General features: G+C 39.8%; 1 protein-coding gene across 1 annotated transcript in view; it reads left to right on the plus strand.

Moving 5' to 3' along the window:
- The first annotated feature begins 5,685 nt into the window (after positions 1 to 5,685).
- The window catches only part of LOC116596010, a 30,654-nt gene continuing 15,834 nt past the window's right edge, over positions 5,686 to 20,505 (plus strand). Inside the window, exons 1-3 of the mRNA XM_032352954.1 lie at positions 5,686 to 5,829; positions 19,724 to 19,766; positions 20,428 to 20,482. Coding sequence (XP_032208845.1) covers positions 5,686 to 5,829; positions 19,724 to 19,766; positions 20,428 to 20,482 — 242 coding nt within the window. The remainder of the gene's footprint in view (positions 5,830 to 19,723; positions 19,767 to 20,427; positions 20,483 to 20,505) is intronic.

Genomic DNA, 20,505 nt, shown 5'->3' on the forward strand with positions numbered 1-20,505 from the left:
AGGGTGACGGCTAAGGAGCCAAAGAGATTTTGGTTTTATGAGGATAGAGTCACCAGCCTTGTAAAGGCAGCCGTAAGCACCCCTAAAATGTCTGGGGGCCCCCAGCCTCTATTGGAGCGCTCTTTCCCGGTCATACATTGGCATTTTTTAAAAAGATTTTATTTATTTATTTGACAGACAGAGATCACAGTAGGCAGAGAGGCAGGCAGAGAATGAGAGGGAGAAGCAGGCTCCCTGATGAGCAGAGAGCCCAATATGGGGCTTGATCCCAGGACCCTGAGATCATGACCTGAGCTGAAGGCAGAGGCTTTAACCCACTGAGCCACCCAGGTGCTTCATACATTGGCATTTACATTGGACCTGAGATCCTTAACTGGGGCCACATTCTTCAACCACCACTCCCCTGACTTTTCAGTTTCATCCCTTTGGTTTTCATTCTCCAAAAATTCATATTCTGAACTCCATAACTCAAGAAGGATAAAGTGAGGAAAGGGTCCTGCAAAAGATTTCTGCTTCTCTTTACCTAGAACTCTCCTGCTTGTTTTCATTGGGTCGATTCCTCTTTCTTCTTGGCATCGTGAGTAGGGTCGTCAGAAGAGGTACCCAGCTCTCTAGCATGGGAGAGGGCAGAGTACCCCGTTGATGCTGTTGATGATGCTGGCCTGCCGTAGCCTTGCTCCCAGATGTGGATGGATATGGTTCAGGGTCCGATTTCACCAGTGCTGGATGCAGGAGGACTCTAGAAGTCCAGAGGGTGTTTTGTTGTGTTCTGTTGCCAAGTACTTGGATGGTGCAGTAGTATCAAGTCAATTCAAGTCTGGTTCAGTTGTGTGTGATGTTCAGGTATAATGAACTTGATGGAGTAGCAGCTGGAGGAGACAAAGATGGCTAAGGTCTGATCCTCACCCCCTAGGAATTCATAAGCACAAAAGAACAATTTTAATACAAGACAGAGAGAGTTGAGATGGATTAAAAAAGCAGGTTTATTTGGGGAGATTACAGGGTAGGCCAAGATTCAAGGAAAATTTTGGAAGAGAGGAGGTTGGGGGGGTGCCTGGGTGGCTCAGTTGGTTAAGCGACTGCCTTCAGCTCAGGACTTGATCCTGGAGTCCCAGGATTGAGTCCCACATTGGGCTCTTTGCTCAGTGGGGAGTCTGCTTCTCCCCCTGACTCTATTCCCTTGCATGCTCTCTCTCATTTTCTCTCTCAAATAAATAAATAAAATCTTAAAAAGAAAAAAGAAAGAAAGAAAGGAGGTGAGAGAACATCCAAAGGAAACCTGGGAATGTTTGGACACTTGTACTGATGTGTGGTTCCAATATCAGAGAGTCAGGTCATCGTCAATGGAACCTGACCTCTAGGCAGAGCTAAAGAGGTTCAAAGACTTTTTAGAATTATCCAGAGACAAATGGTAGGGTGACAAGATTTACCATTATTTTGAATAAAGCAAACTTCTGAGGTTAAAAGAGCTGTAATCTTTATCAACACAAGGCAGTAATTCTGCGGGAGCGGTGAAAGGCTCTATCCCAGAAGATTGGGTTGGATTGTGGAAAATGAAGGAAACAATTTCCTGCTCTATTCATTTGCTCAATCAAAAGTAAGAGGTGAAGGGTGGGAGATATTTAGATATTGCATATACTTCAAACTTAATATATTAAAAACTGGAATCCAGGATCTCTCCTCTCAATCAGTCATTCTTTTCATAATGTGGGTGGTCTTGAATATTAGGCTAGGGCCAGGCACATGGGACAGTAAGACTGAAAGACGATAGTGGGACCAGGTAGGTGATCATGGGGCCTCGATAGGACTCCAGTGATGGGCCCTAAAGCACAGCAAAGTGTCTAAGATCCAATCCAAATTCAGCTACGGTTTGGACAGGGAGGGGGTCAAATCCCAGGCACTGAATCTAGGAGGTGTGAAATGCTTCCATCCTGGGGGAGAGAAGATTAGGGCTCACCTATAAACTAGAGGCTGGTGTGCTCTGTCATGGGAGGAAGAGACAGAAAGGGGAGCCAGGAACATCTTGTAATGCCAGAAAGTAAAGAAGCGCCCATAAAAACAAAAGAATCAGGTCATATCAAAGGACATAGGAATCAACCTGAGAGAGCTCCCAGTGGCCAACGTTGGAACAATTTGAGCAACACAAGAAATAATGTTGGACTGGACTATAACACAGAGTTCAAAATAAGTATGCATAAGTTCATGCTGATATAACAAAATAATTGAATAAGTAAATTAGAGGAGGAAACAAATCTTCCCTACACAAGAATTCCAAATAATATAGGTAGATATACCCCACTGCAAGAGATGGAGCTTAACAACCCCTTTCTCCTTCCAACGTAGGCTATACACAGGGGCTCGCTTCCAAAGAACAGAGTACGGTACGGAAAGAGAAAAATGATAGCTTCACTGGGGAGAAACCTGGCAGGCACTCACTACCTTGGCCAAGTAATGAAGATTCAAAACACCAGCTGCTATCAGGTACTCCCTGAGATGATGTAATGAGAAGGTCATGTGGCCTCTGTGGTATTTTCCCCAAAATACATAACCTCAGTCTAAGTCTCCAGAAAACAGAGAAACCCAAATGTAAGAACCTGCCTGCCAGTACTCCTATCAACTGTCAAGGTCAGAGAAACTGTCACAGACCAGAGGTGACTAAAGAAGCATGACAGCTACATCCAGTGTGGGCCCTAGGTTGGATGCTGGACAGAAAAAGACTTTAGTGGGAAACCTGGTGAAATCGGAATGAAGTTTGGCACTCAGTTAAAAGTAAATGCGCCAGTGTTAATCACGTGTACCAAAGTCTATAAGATGTTACCATTGGGTGAAACTGGGTGAAGGGCATATGGGAACTCACTGGGCTCCCTCTGCAACTTTTCTGTAAATCTGAAATTATTCCAAAATGGAGTTTATTAAGAAAATAAAATTCCTGACCATAGTAAGCTATATGTGGAAAGGGGTAAATATAATTAAAATATACAGAGGGCCTTGACAGAGGTTTTAATTTAAGAATTTGATACGTTAAGTGTGTATATTGCATTTTAAAGAGGTTGCATTAAAAAATGGGGTTGGCGGGGTGCCTGGGTGGCTCAGTAGGTTAAAGCCTCTGCCTTCGACTCAGGTCATGATCCCAGGGTCCTGGGATTGAGCCCCACATTGGGCTCTCTGCTCAGAGGGGAGCCTGCTTCCCCCTCTCTCTCTGCCTGCCTCTCTGCCTACTTGTGATCTCTGTCAAATAAATAAATAAAATCTTTTTAATAATGGGGTTGGCTAGATAGTAAATATTTTAGTCATTGCAAACCCCCTATGGTTGTCACTGTAACAGCTTGCTGTTATAGCACGAGAGCAGAGACAATAAGTAAAACGAGCGTGGCTGGGTTCCAGTAAATCTTTATTTACAAAAACAGGCATCAGGCTAGCCTTCACCTCAGAACAGTTTGTCAACCCTTGTACAAAAGAACAAAAACAGAATCGAACTTCCACATAGTAAAGGAAAAAAATGGAGTAATTAATTAAAAATACTTTGTTATCCAACTAAAAGGCAAGAAATTAGAGAAAAAGAAATATAAAACAGGATGAAATAGAAAGTGCCTTGTAAAAGGGTAATTTTGATCCTAATGTTTTAGTAACTGCATTAAATTTAGTAACTGGGATGTGTAACAGAACTGGAAATGGAGGGCGTGCTGTTTGGGGTGGGACAGTCTGGCTGTGTGAGTGGAGGTCTTGGCTCTTGGATTCCCCACGAAAGATTTCCGTGCGGATCCGTGCTCTCATAAAGACAGCTGGGGTTGGGGCGGGGGGATGGGCATTAAGGAGGACACATGATGTAATGAGCACTGGGTGTTATATGGGACTGATAAATCACTAAACTTTACCCTGAAACTAATAATACAGTGTATGTTAACCAACTTGAATTTAAATAAGGATAGAAGAAAGCAGCAAGCACGAAGCAGTTTATTGAGGACGGTACACTCTCAAGGTGGGGAGAAAGGGGAAGGCTCAGAGAAGGCAACTGCCCTGAGGCTGCAGGAGTCTTTTCTCTCTCTGTGTGTGTGTGTGTGTGTGTTGGGTGGGGGGTGGAGGGGGTCTTGCATCATACATTGGTCAGCCTCTAATGGAGGCTGCGTCCAATCCTTTGAGCGAGTCCTCCCACAGGTTTGAGAGAGGTTAGGTTTTTGTTTGTTTGTTTGTTTTTTAAGATTTTTATTTATTTATTTGACAGAGAGAGAGAGCACAAGTAGGCAGAGAGGCAGGCAGAGAGAGAGGGGGAAGCAGGCTCCCTGCTGAGCAGAGAGATGTGGGGCTCCATCCCAGGACCCTGGGATCATGAGCTGAGCTGAAGGCAGAGGCTAATCCACTGAGCCACCCAGATACCCCCAAAGAATACATTTTTAAACACATAGAGAAAACAGTGGGGCGCCTGGGTGGCTCAGTTGCTTAAGCGTCTGACTTTGGCTCAGGTCACCATCCTGGGGTCCTGGGATTAAGCCCTGTGTCTGGCTCTCTGCTCAGTGGGAAGCCTGCTTCTCCCTCTCCCTTTGCCCCTTCCCCTGCTTAGAGACTCCTCTCTCTCTCACTCTCTCTCAAATAAATAAATAAAATCCTTTTTTAAACGTGTTTGTCAAATTGCACACGCGTGTTCTTAGAACCAAAACTGTACCTCCACCCCTAACCTTAGAACTCCAGGCTGGCATATACTAGTAACCTGCCACGGAAGGTGTGCTCAGCCTATCAAGTATCATTCTTTATAATCTCTATAGTGACTGCAAAGTCTTTCATAATATGGATATATCATGTGTTTTTTAACCACTTCCTTGATGATGGGCTTACTGAGCATATTACTTTGTCCCAGTGGGTTGAAAATTCTGTAAGGTGAGATACCATCATTGTCTTTTACAAAAACAATGCCTGCTATTCAATAGTTATTTAATTGAATTTGATCTTCCAAATTAACATTCCTACAAGAAAAAAAAAATACCCTGGCCAGTTTTCTTCATCTTTAGTATAGCGTAAGTTGATTCTTGGTAAATTTTGTTTACAGTGAGTTAACCATAGAGAATCCAGTTAACTCTGGGTGTAATGACATAATAAATCTTCTAGAAAATGAGACTATGGATTTTGAAGTTGAGTGATCCTCTAAGAACATTTAATTTCCCTAAGTGACATCTCTGTTTCAATGCTATAGTAACTAAGAAATGTGTCAAATTTTGGAGTTAGAAAACCATATATAATCACATTTCCTGAGAGTATCTGTGCTTAAGATAGCCTAGATTTCCTAAATGTACTTGCCTCAGTATTCTAATTCATGATTGGGAACATATGACAGCAGACCTGGACCTCTAGAGAGTGAATGGTTCCAGAGAAGATAGGGCTTATAGGACAAGACAAGCCCTTCGGAGGGGCTGCTCCTTTGAAATCTTGCCTCCATACTCTCTATGCCAACTTGTCCAACCCAATCCTAGTAGAATGCTAAAGGAGGTCTTCCCTGAGCATTGGCTGCAAGGCAGAGCCCATGGGCAGCTGCAGGAAGGGCCTCTGAGGGACACATCTCCGAGAAGAGACCCAAGCAGCTCGCACATTGGCTGGGCCCTGTCAGGTTGACCTCGCAATGACCATTGTGCTGTCATATGGGGTCACAACCTTGAGGGGTAATATTGTTTGGCTGAGAGGGGCAGGGGTTGAGAAATGGCACTGACTTGGGAGCTGGCCATACCGCCTCCGTCATGTGTCAGCCTTCTACTACTATTTGGTTTCCTCGTTTGGGGGCTTTGGCTGCTCTTCTCTGCGAGACAGAGCAGGGAGCAGGTGGCAGCCAAGAGAGCCTCAGAGGTATGTGATGCAACCTTCCCCGGATTCCACTGTTCCCCGTCCCTGCCTCTGAAGCACTGGAAACTCCTACCTCTTGGGCCAGTAGAGGAACTGGGTGGGGGAAGAAGGGAGCTGAGACAGTGCCTATGGATGTCTTCCTAGAAGTGTAAATCATGCTCAGTCCTGTTCCTTTCAGTTTATTTCAGCAAACCTTGAGCTCCTATTATATATGGTGGCGCACTAGACATTGAGGAAAAATAAAACCCCAACCCCACCCTTCTAGGAGCTCTAGGCGAACCTGGAGAGAGAGATGGATATATACATAATGAAAGAGAAAATGATAAGTGTTAATAGAAGTATAAATATTGCTGAAGAGGTTGGAGGCTGTCTTTTGAAGCAGGGGGATCTAGAAAATACCTCTGGGGGAGCTCAGGTTTGAATTGTGCTTCAGAAGAAGGGAAGGGCTTTGAAGATGGATAGGGTGGATGGAAGAAAGTAGGAAAGACTTTCCAGATGGAAGGAATGGATTGGGGAAAAGTAGGGGAAACTGAAGAGGGTTGGATATATTTGAAGAGAGGACACCTATGTGGTTGGAATGTAGAAGTACAGGGAGGTCAGTGAGAGAAAAATCTGGAAAATTGACAGAGGTGACATTGTAGAGGACTTTCAATGCCAGGCTGAAGAGTATATATATATATATATATATATACATATATATATATATATATCCATTCTATATGCAATGGAAAGATGTCAAGGGGCGCCTGGGTGCCTCAGTTGGTCTGTGACTTCATTTAGGCTCAGGTCATAATCTCAGGATTGTGAGATCAAGCCCTGCATCATGCCTTGTGCTCAGCAGGGAGTCTGGCTCTCTCCCTTCCTCCTTTCTCCCTCCCCTCCCCCTGCTCGACACTCTCTCTCTCTCAAATAAATAAGTAAATCTTAAAAAAAAAAAAAAAAAGTCCAAGGTCTTTTTTTTCTTTTTAAGATTTTATTTATTTATTTGACAGACAGAGATCACAAGCAGGCAAAGAGGCAGGCAGAGAGGGGGTGGGGGAGGCAGGTTCCCTGCTGAGCAGAGAGCCTGATACAGGGCTTGATCCCAGGACCCTGGGATCATGACCCGAGCTGAAGGCAGAGGCTTTTAACCCACTGAGCCACCCAGGTGCCCCGTCACATTTTTTTTAAGAAAGGAAATTTTTATATTATTTTATTATTTTAAAATTTTAATTGTAGTATAGTTAACTTACTGTGTCATATTAGTTGCAGGTGTACAATATAGTAATTCAACAATTCTATACATCACTCAGTGCTTATCAAGATAAGTGTACTCTTAATCCCGTTCACCCATCCCCCAGCACCCACCTCTGGTAACCATGTTTGTTCTCTGTAGTTAAGAGTCTGTCTTTTGGTTTCTCTATTTTTCTTTTGTTCATTTGTTTTATTTTTAAGTTCCACATGTGAGTGAAATCACGAGGAATTTGTCTTTCTCTGACCAGCTTATTTCACCTCGCGTTATACTCTCTAGATCCATGCACGTTGTTGCAAATGACAAGGTTTCATTCATTTTTTTCAAGAGTTCATTCATTTTTATGACTGAATAATATTCCATTGTGTGTGTGTGTGTGTGTATGTGTGTGTGTGTATCACATATCCTTTATTTATTCATCTATCAGTGGAGTGCTTCCATAATTTGGCTACTGTAAATAATGCTACTCTGGGGACACCTGGGTGGCTTAGTTGGTTAAGTGTCCGCCTTCGGCTCAGGTTATGAATCTGGGGTCCTGGATCAAGCCCCATGGCAGGCTCCCTGCTCAGGGGGAGCCTGCTTCTCTCTCTCCCTCTGTCCCTCTGCCTCACCCATGCATGCTCTCTCTCTCAAATGAATAAATAAAATCTTTTAAAAAAATAATGCTGCTATATACATAGTGGTACATATATCCTTTTGAATTAGTGTTTTCAAAGTTTCTGGGTAAATACCCAATAGTGCAATTACTGAATAATAAAATTCTATTTTAAATTTTTAAAAAGATTTTACTTATTTATTTTAGAGAGAGAGAGAACATGAGTGTGGGGGAGGGGCAGAAGGAGAGGGAGAGAATCTCAAGCAGACTCAGCCCTGAGTGTAGAGCCCAATGTGGGGTTTGATCTCATGACTCTGAGATCACGACCTGAGCTGAAATAAAATGTTGGACACTTAGCTGACTGAGCCACCCAGACACCTCTCTTTGGCCCATTTAAAGTGGATTATTTGGTTTTTGGGGTGTTGAATTGTGTAATTTCTCTCTATATTTTGGATACTAACCCTTTATCAGATATGTCATTTGCAAATATCTTCTCCCATTCAGTAAGTTGCTGTTTAGTTTTGTTGGTTGCTTCCTGTGCTATGCAGAAGCTTTTTGTTTTGGTGTAGTCCTAACAGTTTATTTCTGCTTTTCTTTCCCTTGCCTCAGGAGACATACCTAGAAAAATGTTGCTGTGGCCAATGTCAGAGATCTTACTCCCTGTGCTCTCTTCCAGGATTTTTATGGGTTCAGGTCTCACATAGAGGTCCTTTACCCATTTTGAGTTTATTTTTGGGTATGTTGTAAGAAAATGGTCCAATCTCATCCTTTTGCATGTAGCTATTCAGTTTTCTCAACACCATTTGTTGAAGAGACTTTTTCCCATCACATATTCTTTCCTCCTTTGTCAAAGATTAATTGACCATATCATCATGGGTTTATTTCTGAACTTCCTATTCTGTTCCATTGATCTGTGTGTCTGTTTTTGGGCCAGTACCATACTATTTTGAATGTTAAAGCTTTGTAGTAGTATACCTTGAAATCTGGGATTGTGACACCTCCAGATGTGTTTTTTTCCTCCCCCAAGATTGTTTTGGCAGTTTGGGATCTTTTGTGGTTCTGTACAAATTTTATGATTGTTCTACTTCTGTGAAAAATGCTGATGATTTTCTTTGAAAGGGATCACATTAAATCTGTAGATTGCTTTGGGTAACATGGGTATTTTAACAATATTTGTTGTTCCAAGCTAGGAGCAAGGACTCTCTTTCCATTTGTGTCATCTTCAGTTTTTTTCATCAATCTTTTCTAGTTTTCTGAGTACAGGTCTTCTACCTCCTTGTTTACTTCTAGGTTAAGTTTATTTCTAGGTATTTTATTATTTTTGGTGAAGTTGTAAATGGAATTGTTTTCTTAATTTCTCTTTCTATGGCTTCACTTTTAGTATATAGAAATGCAATGAATTTCTGTATATTGATTTTATATACTGTTACCTTACTGACCCGGACCACGGTTTGAAAGTGAAACTTTAAAATAATCGCTTCTCGGCCTTTTGGCTAAGATCAAGTGTAAAATAATGCCAGTAAGTGTCTGTGGCAGTTGTCTGGGTAGCTAAGCCAGTTGGAGACTGTTAACGAGGTAGTGGGAAGGAGGGAAAGGGAATTAAAGCCGGATGGTAGGAGAGGCACAGATTCGGTCCTCAGATGTTGACCAGCCGCCACCACCACCCTGTACAAGGCACTCCTTTAGGCTCTATGGATACAGCGGTAAATGGAAGGGACAAAAATCTTTGCCCTCAGGGGGCTATTGAGACAAAAGTTTGGATGTGAAAAGCAAAGCAGAAAGAGAGATGACAAGAGTTAATTATAAATATATGATTTATATATTAAATTATTTATATATTATATAATATATTATTTATGTTTATATATATTTATATATTATATTATTAAATTATATAATTTATATAATAAATAATATAAAATTTATAGAATTATAAATATATATAATACAAGAGTTCATTATAAATATTATCACTGTTTTCCTACAAGGACTATATTCATCTTTGCATTCCCTACGCCTAGTATCCTGCCTGGCATTTAGTAAGTGCTCCCTGGGTATTTGTGAAATGAATAAATGACTTTTCAATTTTAATCCTGGTCGACTGACAAGATGATGGCATTTTGAACAACATAGGGAACATTAGGCAGAAGTTGTGTGGTAGGAGGCTGAATATTAACTATGCCATTTGAAGTGCTTGTAAAATCTATGTGGACATGTTCACTTTGCCACTCAAATTAATTGTCTAGACCTGTGCTACCCAGTCCGGTATCCACTGGCTACGTGGGGCCATTCAAATTTAAATTAACCAAAATTACATAAAATTTAAAATTCAGTTCCTTACTCACATTGTGGACATTTCAAGTATCACATGTGGCTAGAGACTATCACATTGGACAGAGCAGATCTTGGATATTTCCATCATCATAGAATATTCTATTGGACAGCTTTAGCCTATATTCTAGATCTTGGAGGTAGATCTAGTTATCAATATATTTGGCCACAAAGTTCCTTTCAATTTTTTTTTTTCTTCTCAGAAACATCTCTCAAACACAGCAATCCCACTTGAGTATTACTGTCCTCACTAGGACTTCATCTATTTATGGTATGCTGGCTGGTCTCCTACAAACTTTTTCCAGCCTAGAGCATAGAACATAGCCCTGGCTTTATGGAAGAGAAACCACACACACAGAGCTTCCCACGGCTGACTGTGTCACTCGCCAAAACTGACTGAACCAACAAACAAAATCTCTCAGCACCCCACCACCTGCAGCAGCTTTTCCCAGCCTGTTTGGACCCTCAAAACTTTCATTGTCAAAATTTGTCAACCCCTTAGGAATTTATACATTGCTTTATCTCTTTTTCATAATACATGATAAGTGACATTAGGTATATAATATTTTCATTTTAAAGCAGCATGTTTTTTAAAGTTGCAAAGTTCATTTTAACATCTTTAAGAGGAAGAGAAAAGACAAATGCCCACTTTTCCCCATGTAACAGGTGAGGCATGAAGTTCATTGACTTTAACAGGTGTACATTGTTCCAGAACACTTAGGTATAAGAAAGGGCAAATATAGTTCCTTGTCTACATCGAGTATAATCTGCTTTAAGCCTCCCATGACCTAGGTTGGCTAAAAAGCCCAGGGTCAGTTTTTCCTCCCCCAACCTTTGTATTGTATGGAATTCTGGAGCCTTTGCAGTTTATCCCAAATGGTGGAAGGTCATGTTCTTTTTTTAAAAACAAAGATTTTATTTTTATTTATTTAGAGAGAGGGTGTGCGCAAGCAGGGGGGAGGGGCAGTGAGGGGGAGAGAGAGAGAGAAACCTCAAGTCGGTTTCCCACTGAGCATGGAGCCCAATGTGGGGTTGATCCTATGACTCTCAGATGAGGACATGAGCCCAAATCAAGAGACACTCAACCAACTGACCCACCCAAGTGCCCAGAGGGTTAGGTCCTTAAACCATGGGAGTAACTGTTGCTTTTCATCTTTGCCATCTGAAGGCAAAAACTGTGGCTCAGTGGGTTAAAGCCTCTGCCTTCGGCTCAGGTCATGATCTCAGGGTCCTGGGATCGAGCCTCGCACCAGGCTGTCTGTTCAGCAGGGAGCCTGCTTCCCCCCCCACCTCTGCCTGCCTCTCTGCCTACTTGTGATCTCTGTCTGTGAAATAAATAAGTAAGATCTTAAAAATGTGCCAAGCTTGGTCACAGAGACCTTTGTCAAGACTCCCAGTCTACTATCTAAATAAATAAATAAGATCTTAAAAATGTGCCAAGCTTGGTCACAGAGACCTTTGTCAAGACTCCCAGTCTACTATCTCTGAGGTCCTAGGACCAGGAGGACCTAAATCCCACCAGGCTCAGGGCCTCATTATTCCAGTGTAACTGTAGCTGCAGCATTGTTTCCATGTCAGGAAACCGGTTTCGTATTCTTCTCAACCCTGGAAACACCAAATACTAAGCCTCTGGCACCATTCAGCTTAAAATCCTCCACAGGTTTAGTCTTATATGAGGGGTGTCTTTTAGGCTCTTGCCAATTTTTCAGCAGGCGAATCTTAACTCCTTGCTGTGGATTAGGAAAACTAAGTCCTTAAGAACAAAGACCTGGCTACTTTCTTTGGGGAGGGCAAACGTTCGTTCCTTTCCCGGAAGGATATATAGTGTAAATTCCTCAGTGTCACCTTGATACATAATTAATAAAATTTCTTAGTCCATATATATGTAAAAAAACCTTTTTTGTCAAATACACTTTTCATTCAGGCATAATTGTAAACAGCAAAATGCATAGATCTTAAATGTACAGTTTGATGAGTTTTGATAAATTTATACACCTATTAACTAGCACCCCCAGTCAAGCTTATAATACTGCCATAGTCCTAGAGAGTTCCTTCATGATCCTTTCCAGTCTGTTCTCCTCCCGCCCAGAGGCAATCTCTATTCTGATGTCTACAGTCATGGATTAATTTTGCCTCGTTTGAGAGGAGAATTATAGAATTCTCCTGTATAATAGAATTATACATCCATTGGGAGATGAATGGAAAAAAAAATGATGTGATATACATCTCCAATGGAATATTATTCGGCCATAAAAAAGATTGAAATCTTGCCATTTGCAACAGCACAGGTGGATCAGGAGAGTATAATGCTAAGCAAAATAAGCCAGTCAGAGAACGACAAATTCCATACAATTTCACTCATATGTGCCATTTAAGAAACAAAACAAAGGAACAAAAGAAAAAAATGAGAAAGACAAACCAAAATACAGACTCTTAGCTATAGAAAACAGATGGTTACCAGAGGGGAGGTGGGTGGGAGGAAGAATGAAATAGGTGAAGGAGATTAAGAGTATACTATCTTTATTTTTTTGAAGATTATTTTTTAAGTAATCTTTATACCCAACACGGGGGGTCAAACCTACAATCCCAAGATCAAGAGTGGCACACTCTACTGACTGAACCAGCCAGGCACCATAAAAGTATCTTGATGAGCTCCAAGTAATGTATAGAACTGTTGAGTCACTGTATTATATACCTGAAACTGAACATAACACTGTAAACTATGCAGGAGTTAAAACTTAAGAAATAAAAACAATAATTTCCTTCTTGCATATTGCATTTCAAAAAGTCAGTTATTTTTTATACTTAAAATGTATATAAAGTGTCTATAAAATGTAATATAAAGTTTCAAGATGTTAATTGTAAATGATACATTGTTGATGTGGAACCCTGTTTCTGTTGGAAATATGCCTGGCCATGTGCTATGTATGTTTAATTTTAGTAGATGATACCAAACAGTTCTCTAAAGTAATTATACCAATTCATACTTCCATTAGTAGAGTATGAGAATTCTAGTTTCTCCACATTCTTGTTAACACTTGACCTTGACCATCTTTTTAAGTTTAGCTACTCTAGGCAGTGTGTTTGGCATTACGTTGTGGTTTTTGATGTGCATTTCCATGTATATTAATGATATTGAGAAACTTCATATGTTTGTTGGTCATTTGAAAATCCTCTTTTGTGACCTTCCTGTTCAATTTTTGGGCCCATTTTTAATGATTGGATTGTCAATCTTTTACTTACTAATTTGTAGGAACTCTAAATATTATAGACATGAATTGTGTGTCAGATATAGGTACTAAAAATAAATCTTCCCACTGTGGCTTATCTTTTCACTCACAGTGGTGTGCTAATGAACAGAAGTTCTTAATTTTAATGAAATCCAATGTATCGGTTTTTGCTTTTATGCTCAGGGCTTTTTTGTTGTTTCCAATGTAAGAAATTTTTGCCTGCCCCCAGAGTGTGATAATAGTCTTCTATGTTTCTTCTAAGAAGCCTCCCCCCATCTTTTTTTAAATTTACATTAAGGCTGATGATCCATCTCAAATTACTTTTTTGTGTATGGTATAAGGTAGGGATCAAAGTTCTTTTTTCCTCCCATAGAATTATCCAATCCCTCCAGGAAGGCAGGGACTGGGTGAAATTAGAGAGCCATTCACCTTGGGCACAAAATTTATGGGGCATCAAAAAGCTTAGTAAACAAGGCAATATTTAATACAATATTATTTAAAAATAAAAATTAATGTGGAAAATTTATGATGAACAAATACCAAAATTTTATTTTATTTTTTTTTAAATCTTTCATTTATTTATTTGACAGAGAGACATCACAAGTAGACGGAGAGGCAGGCATGGGGGGGGGGTGGGGAAGCAGGCTCCCCACTGAGCAGAGAGCCCGATGTGGGACTCGATCCCAGGACTCCGAGATCATGACCTGAGCCGAAGGCAGTGGCTTAACCCACTGAGCCACCCAGGCGCCCAAAATACCAAAATTTTAAATCTGACCCTACACTTAGAGGACTACCTCACCATCACACTCTAAACTCCAGTCGTTTCTCCCAGCACCATTTATTGAAAAGACCATCACTTTTTCTCTTTCAATTGCATTGATGACCCTGTCATAAATCATATAAATGTACACATGTGTGGGTCAATTTCAGGGCTCTTTATTTTGTTACGTTGGTCTGTCTGTCCTTGTACTTCACTGTCTTTATTAATGTGACTTTGTAGTAAGTCTTGAAGTTTGGTTGTGTCTTACAACTTTGATCTTCTTCAAAATTGTCTAGTTATTCTACGTCATTGGCATCTCTCTTTTTTTTTTTAAAGATTTATTTTATTTATTTTAGAGAGAGAGCATGTGCCCACATGCGAGCTGGGGGAGGGGCAGAGGGAGAGGGAGAGAGAGAATCTCAAGCAACTTCCTACTAAGTGCAATGCCTAATGCAGGATCACAACCCAAGCCAAAACCAAGAGTTGGACACTCAACTGACAGAGCCACCCAGGCATCCCAGGTCATTGGCATTTCTGTATTTTTTAATTATCCTGTTGTCACACAAAAATATTCAAGATTTTCATTGGAATTGCACTAAATTTATAGGTCAGTTTAAAGATAATTTAGTAAAAATAATGAGTCTTGATCCATGAATGTGTTTGTCTTTCCATTTATTTAGGCCTTTTTAATTTCTTTTAATAATATTTAGCTTTCAATAAAAAGGGATTTTTGGAGCTATAGTAAATAATTTTTTGTCATTTTAAGGAAAATTTTAAACAAATCAAAAGCACATAGAAGTGCATAATAAGGGGCACTTGGGTGGCTCAGTGGGTTAAAGCCTCTGCCTTTGCTCAGGTCATGATCTCAGCCCTGAGTTGGGCTCTCTGCTCAGCGGGGAGCCTGCTTCCCTTCCTCCCTCTCTGCCTGTCTCTCTGCCTACTTGTGATCTCTGTCTGTCAAATAAATAAATAAATAAATCTTTTTCTTAAAAGTGCATAATGAATCTTCATGATTCCCTAACCCAGCTTCAACTCTGACATTGTTTTGACAAGGCAAATGTTGGGTAACATAATTTCATTCATAATTAAATATGTGTTTCTAAAAGGTCAAGACTCTTTTAAGAGAAAATACTTAATCACAGTATCATTATATGCCTAAAAATTTAACAATAATCTTTGAGTACCATCAAATAGCCATCAGTATTCAAATACCAAATGTATCATAAATGATAAAAATAATTTTTTACAGTCTGACTCAAGATCTAAATAAGGTTCACATATTGAGATTGATTGGTGTGTTTAATTCCTTATAATTTGTAGATTCCCTACCTCCATATCTTTCTTTCTTTCCATTTATATGTTAAAGAAATGGATCATTTGTCCTCTAGAGTTTTGCAGGCAAGATTTTACTGATTAAATACCCATGTTGTTATTTAATATGTTCCATTTTTCTTCTCTATTTCTTTAAATGGGGAAGTTGGATCTAAGACTTATCAGAATTACTTCTTTGGAGGGATGGGAGACGATTTCAAATGTCATGATGATTATTAGGAGGGACACAATGTCTGGTATTTTATTTTATTTTTATTATTATTTTTTTAAAGATTTTATTTATTTATTTGGCAGACAGAGATCACAAGTAGGCAGAGAGGCAGACAGAGAGAGAGGGGGAAGCAGGCTCCCCGCTGAGCAGAGAGCCCAATGTGGGGCTCGATCCCAGGACCCTAGGATCATGACCTGAGCCGAAGACAGAGGCTTTAAGCCACTGAGCCACCCAGGTGCAGAGGCTTTAACACACTGAGCCACCCAGGTGCCCCAATGTCTGGTCTTTTAAGTGCCATTTTCTAGGGGCACCTGCCTGGCTTAGTCAGTAGAGCATGTGACTCTTGATCTTGGGATAGTAAGTTTGAGCCCCATACTGGGTGTAGAGATTATTTAAAATTAAAATCTTTTTTAAAAATGTCATTTTCTAAATTATGTCAACACTTCAAAATAGGGTGCCTGGGTGGCTCAGTTGGTTAAGCAACTGCGTTTGGCTCAGGTCATGATCCTGGAGTTCCAGGATCGAGTCCCACATCAGGCTCCCAGCTCCACAGGGAGTCTGCTTCTCCCTCTGATCTTCTCCCCTCTCATGCTCTCTCTCACTGTCTCTATCTCAAATAAATAAATAAAATCCTTAAAGATTTTTTTTTTATTCATTTATTTGACAGACAGAGATTACAAGTAGGCAGAGAGGCAGGTAGAGGGAGAGAAAGAGGAGAAACAGGCTCCCCACCGAGCTGAGAGCCCGATACGGGCCTCGATCCCAGGATCCTGAGATCATGACCTGAGCTGAAGGCAGAGGCTTAACCCACTGAGCCACCCAGGCACCCATAATAAAATCTTTAAAAATTAATAATAAATACCTCAAAATAAAATGGACTTTTCCAAAAAAATGGGTTTTCTATATTGACCTTTTATCTAAAAATCTTGCTGAATTTGCTTATCAATCCTGAAAATGGATCAGTAGATGCTTTTCCAAAAGCATTTTATGATTCCCTACATGGTCACATTCTCTGCATATGATAACTTTATTTCTTCCTTTCTAATCCTATGACTTCTCTTTCTTTTCCTTGCTTTATTGCATCCTTTATAGGATTCCCAGTACTGCGTTCAGTAGATAGTGGGGATTTTTATCTTCTTTTTTTACGTAGAGGAAGGTTTTCTTTAATTCACCATTTATGCGTAATGTGTGCTCTGTGGTTTTTGTAAATACTGTTTAGCAGATGAAGAAAGCTCCCCTTTACTTCTGTTTTGCTAAGAATTTTAGCCTGAATGGGTGTTGAATTTTATCAAGCACTTTTTCTGCCTCTATTTAGATGTTCATATGATTTTTCTTGTTTATTCTATTAAAGTGCTAAATTACAATGAATTTTTAAAATATTAAACCAACTGTGAATTCCTGAAACAAATATAACATGTTTGTGATACTGTTTATGATCCTTTTTTTTAATTTATTTTTTTTCATTTTTTAAATTTATTTTCACCATTCATTGTTTTTGCACCACACCCAGGGCTCCATGTAATCCATGCCCTCTCCAATACCCATCACCTGGTTCCCCCAAACTCCCACCCCCCACCCCTTCAAAACCCTCAGATTGTTTTTCAGAGTCCATAGTCTCTCATGGTTCACCTCCCCTTCCAATTTCCCTCAACTCCCTTCTCCTCTCTAACTCCCCTTGTCCTCCATGCTATTTGTTATGCTCCACAAATAAGTGAAACCCATGATCCTTTTTATATATTGTTGGATCAAGTTTGCCGATATTAAGTTTAGGAATTTTGCATCTGTTTCGATGAAAGAGACTGACCTGTGAGTTTTCCTTTCTAATAATGTCTTGATCAGATTCTAGAATCAAGGTTAATTCAGCCTCCTAAAGTAAAGGGAGAAATAATGTTTCTTTTCTACCTCATCAGCATAACCAAGGCATTCCTATCACTCAGGAAATTTCCAGTGTTTTTGAAGCTCTGAGTCAGGAGTCTGGGACAAACACCAGATGTGTTCTTTATTATAACTCCACACAGACACACACATATATAGACACACACACACACACACACACACACACACACACACACACACATATATGGGGTTGGGGGGGGAGAGATTGAAAAATTGGCTGATATTAATATATTTGTGGAGGCTGATAAATCCCAACTTCTTGAGGCAGGCTGGAAACTTAGGCAGGGTTTCTATTTTCAATCATTTTTTAAAAAATTAAATTATTATTTATTTTTAAAAGTATTTTATTTATTTATTTATTTGACAGAGAGAGAGAGACAGTGAAAGAGGGAACACAAGCAGGGGGAGTGGGAGAGGGAGAAGCAGGCTTCCAGCTGAGCAGGGAGCCAGATGTGGGGCTTGCTTCCAGGACCCTGGGCAGAAGGCAGATGCTTGACAACTGAACCACCTAGGTACCCCTAAGCATCCAACTCTTGATCTCAGCTTAGGTCTTGATATTGATCTTTATCTTGATCTTAGGGTCATGAGGTCAAGCTCTCCATTGGGCCCAGTATGGAACCAACTTAAAAAAAAAATACAACTGATTTTTGTGTGTTGAGACTGCATTCTGTAACTTTGCTAAATTCATGTATTAGTTCTAATTGGGTTTTGTGTGTGTGTGTGTGTGTGTGCATTATTTATGATTTTCTGTAAATAAGATTATGCATCTATGAATAGAGATAGAGATTGTTTAACTTCTCCTTTCCAAAGGAAAGGATGGCTTTTATTTTTCTTACCTAATTCCTCTGGTTGGAGTTTCTAGCACAATGTTAAAGAAAAGTAGTGAAATTGAGCATCCTTGTCTGTTTACTACCCTAAAAGAAAAGCTCTCAGGCTTTCACTATTTAGAATGATATTAGCTATTGGTTTCTCATTAATACCCCTTACTATATTGAGGAAATTCCCTTATATCCCTAGTTTGTTGAGTGTTTTTATTTTTTTATTAAATCATGAATAGGTGTTGGATTTTGGCAATCCTTTTTCTCCACCAGCTGAGATAATTGTCCAGCTTTTTTCCCTTTTGTGTTATTAATGTGGTGTATCACATTGATTGACTTTCTTATGTTGAACCACCATTCTTGGGAGAATTTTTGCTTTTAACACTTTAATTCAACATTGTTTAGCTAAAACATTTGGCAATACTATGAATAATATTATGTAGGCTTTTATAATACACTCTCCGAGACTGATGTCATGATTCAAAAGGGAGAAATAAAAATTGTTTTATTTGAAATGGTAACAAATGTAATTCTGCCTTTAAAGTGACCTGGAGGGCGCCTGGGTGGCTCAGTGGGTTAAGCCGCTGCCTTCGGCTCAGGTCATGATCTCAGAGTCCTGGGATCGAGTCCCGCATCGGGCTCTCTGCTCAGCAGGGAGTCTGCTTCATCCTCTCTCTCTCTCTGCCTGCCTCTCGGCCTACTTGTGATCTTTCTCTGTCAAATAAATAAATAAAATCTTTAAAAAAAAAAAAAAAAAAAAATAAAGTGACCTGGAACATGCTTGCAAAAAACTCAGGAGTTTACGTTACTGATCGGGAAATTCTGACCTAAAGGATAAAATAAAAATTCCATCATTTGGCAAAATCTGTCTTCCACTTCTATTTTCAGCTTTTTTCTTAGCAAATGTGCACCTGACACTCATGACTTTACAATCTTCTTGGTGATGTTGCTTTTGACTTGCCTGGAATGCTCTTTTTTCACCTAAAAACTTTCTGCTGATTCTTCAGACTCCAGTACAAATGGCCACTTCTTGAGTAACTTTTCCCATCTCTCCCAGGCAGTGAATCCCTGTCCTTTTATTCTCTAACACTTATATTTCTGTTATATATTTATTAATATAGCTATAAATTTTAATTTATTTATTAATATATTTAGATGTTTCTGTTCTATATTTATTTACATAGGATTTATGTGTTCTATATTTACCACACTGTATTATAACTTAGCAGTTTAGACATCTGCTGTCCCCATTAATATGAATTCCCAGAATACAGGGGTCATATTTATCTCTGTAGTCCTAGCACCCAAGCTAATGCCTAGAACTTAGTAAGCACTCATTACATGATTTATGAATACATGAATGGGGTGCCAGTTGTGCTGTGGTTATGGACACCAACTGGATCAATATTTGTGTCTGTAAGAGGAAATGTGCTCTTTATTCTCTAACCTAGAACATTTTCTGATTTTATTTTTTTCTCTTTGTGCCTCTCTAGACTTCAAAGCAGCATACATTGAAAAAGATCCAGAAACTCACAGGTCAGAAAGATCCTATCCTTTATTCTTCAGCTCAAGGCTACTGACAAACCAACTGTGGGTCTGCTTTAAGACTCCAGACTTTAATAACAGGTTGAGGGAGGGAATTTGAAAAAGATTATGTAAATGAAAGAAATGTGCTTACTCTTTCTAGCATCTCCAAAGATGCTAGATTCTTTTGAGCAACTTCCAAAGAGCTGTAAACAGATTGATAATTCTTCCTATGCTTCCTTTCCCCCATGCTTTCTTGCCTAATTTTCCTTTTGTGTAGAACTCAAAGTATCAGGAAAGAAATTTGGTGAGATTAATGTTTGGTGCAGGAAGTTCCGATAACTTTTTCCCCTGTCATAGGCACTGGATAGACTCCTTTGGGGGGAAAAAATATGTGTTATGAACTTTGGTTCCCCTACTCCTACTCCCTACTCGCATGATTATTCCTGCTCTTTCCAACAGCTTCATCTACTCCATGGCGAAGGCAGCATAGTAGAGTTCAAAATATAAAAACTTGAGCCCTGGGTTAAGTCTGAGCTCTACCACTAATTAACTTAATGATCCTAGGCATGATTTCACCTTTGTTTTCTTATCTGTAAAACAAGGGGGTGGAACAAGGTAGAGGTGGTATCAACAAGTAGGGTGCTAAAAGCTTCTTTATCTCTGCTCCCAGCTTCCCAGTGGGAAGAAAATCTTAGGATGAGCTGCTCTGAAGCTAATCGGACACAGTGAGTAGAGTTGACCTTCACTA

The sequence above is a fragment of the Mustela erminea genome, chromosome 7 (assembly GCF_009829155.1).
Source record: "Mustela erminea isolate mMusErm1 chromosome 7, mMusErm1.Pri, whole genome shotgun sequence".
Taxonomy (NCBI): Eukaryota; Metazoa; Chordata; class Mammalia; order Carnivora; family Mustelidae; genus Mustela; species Mustela erminea.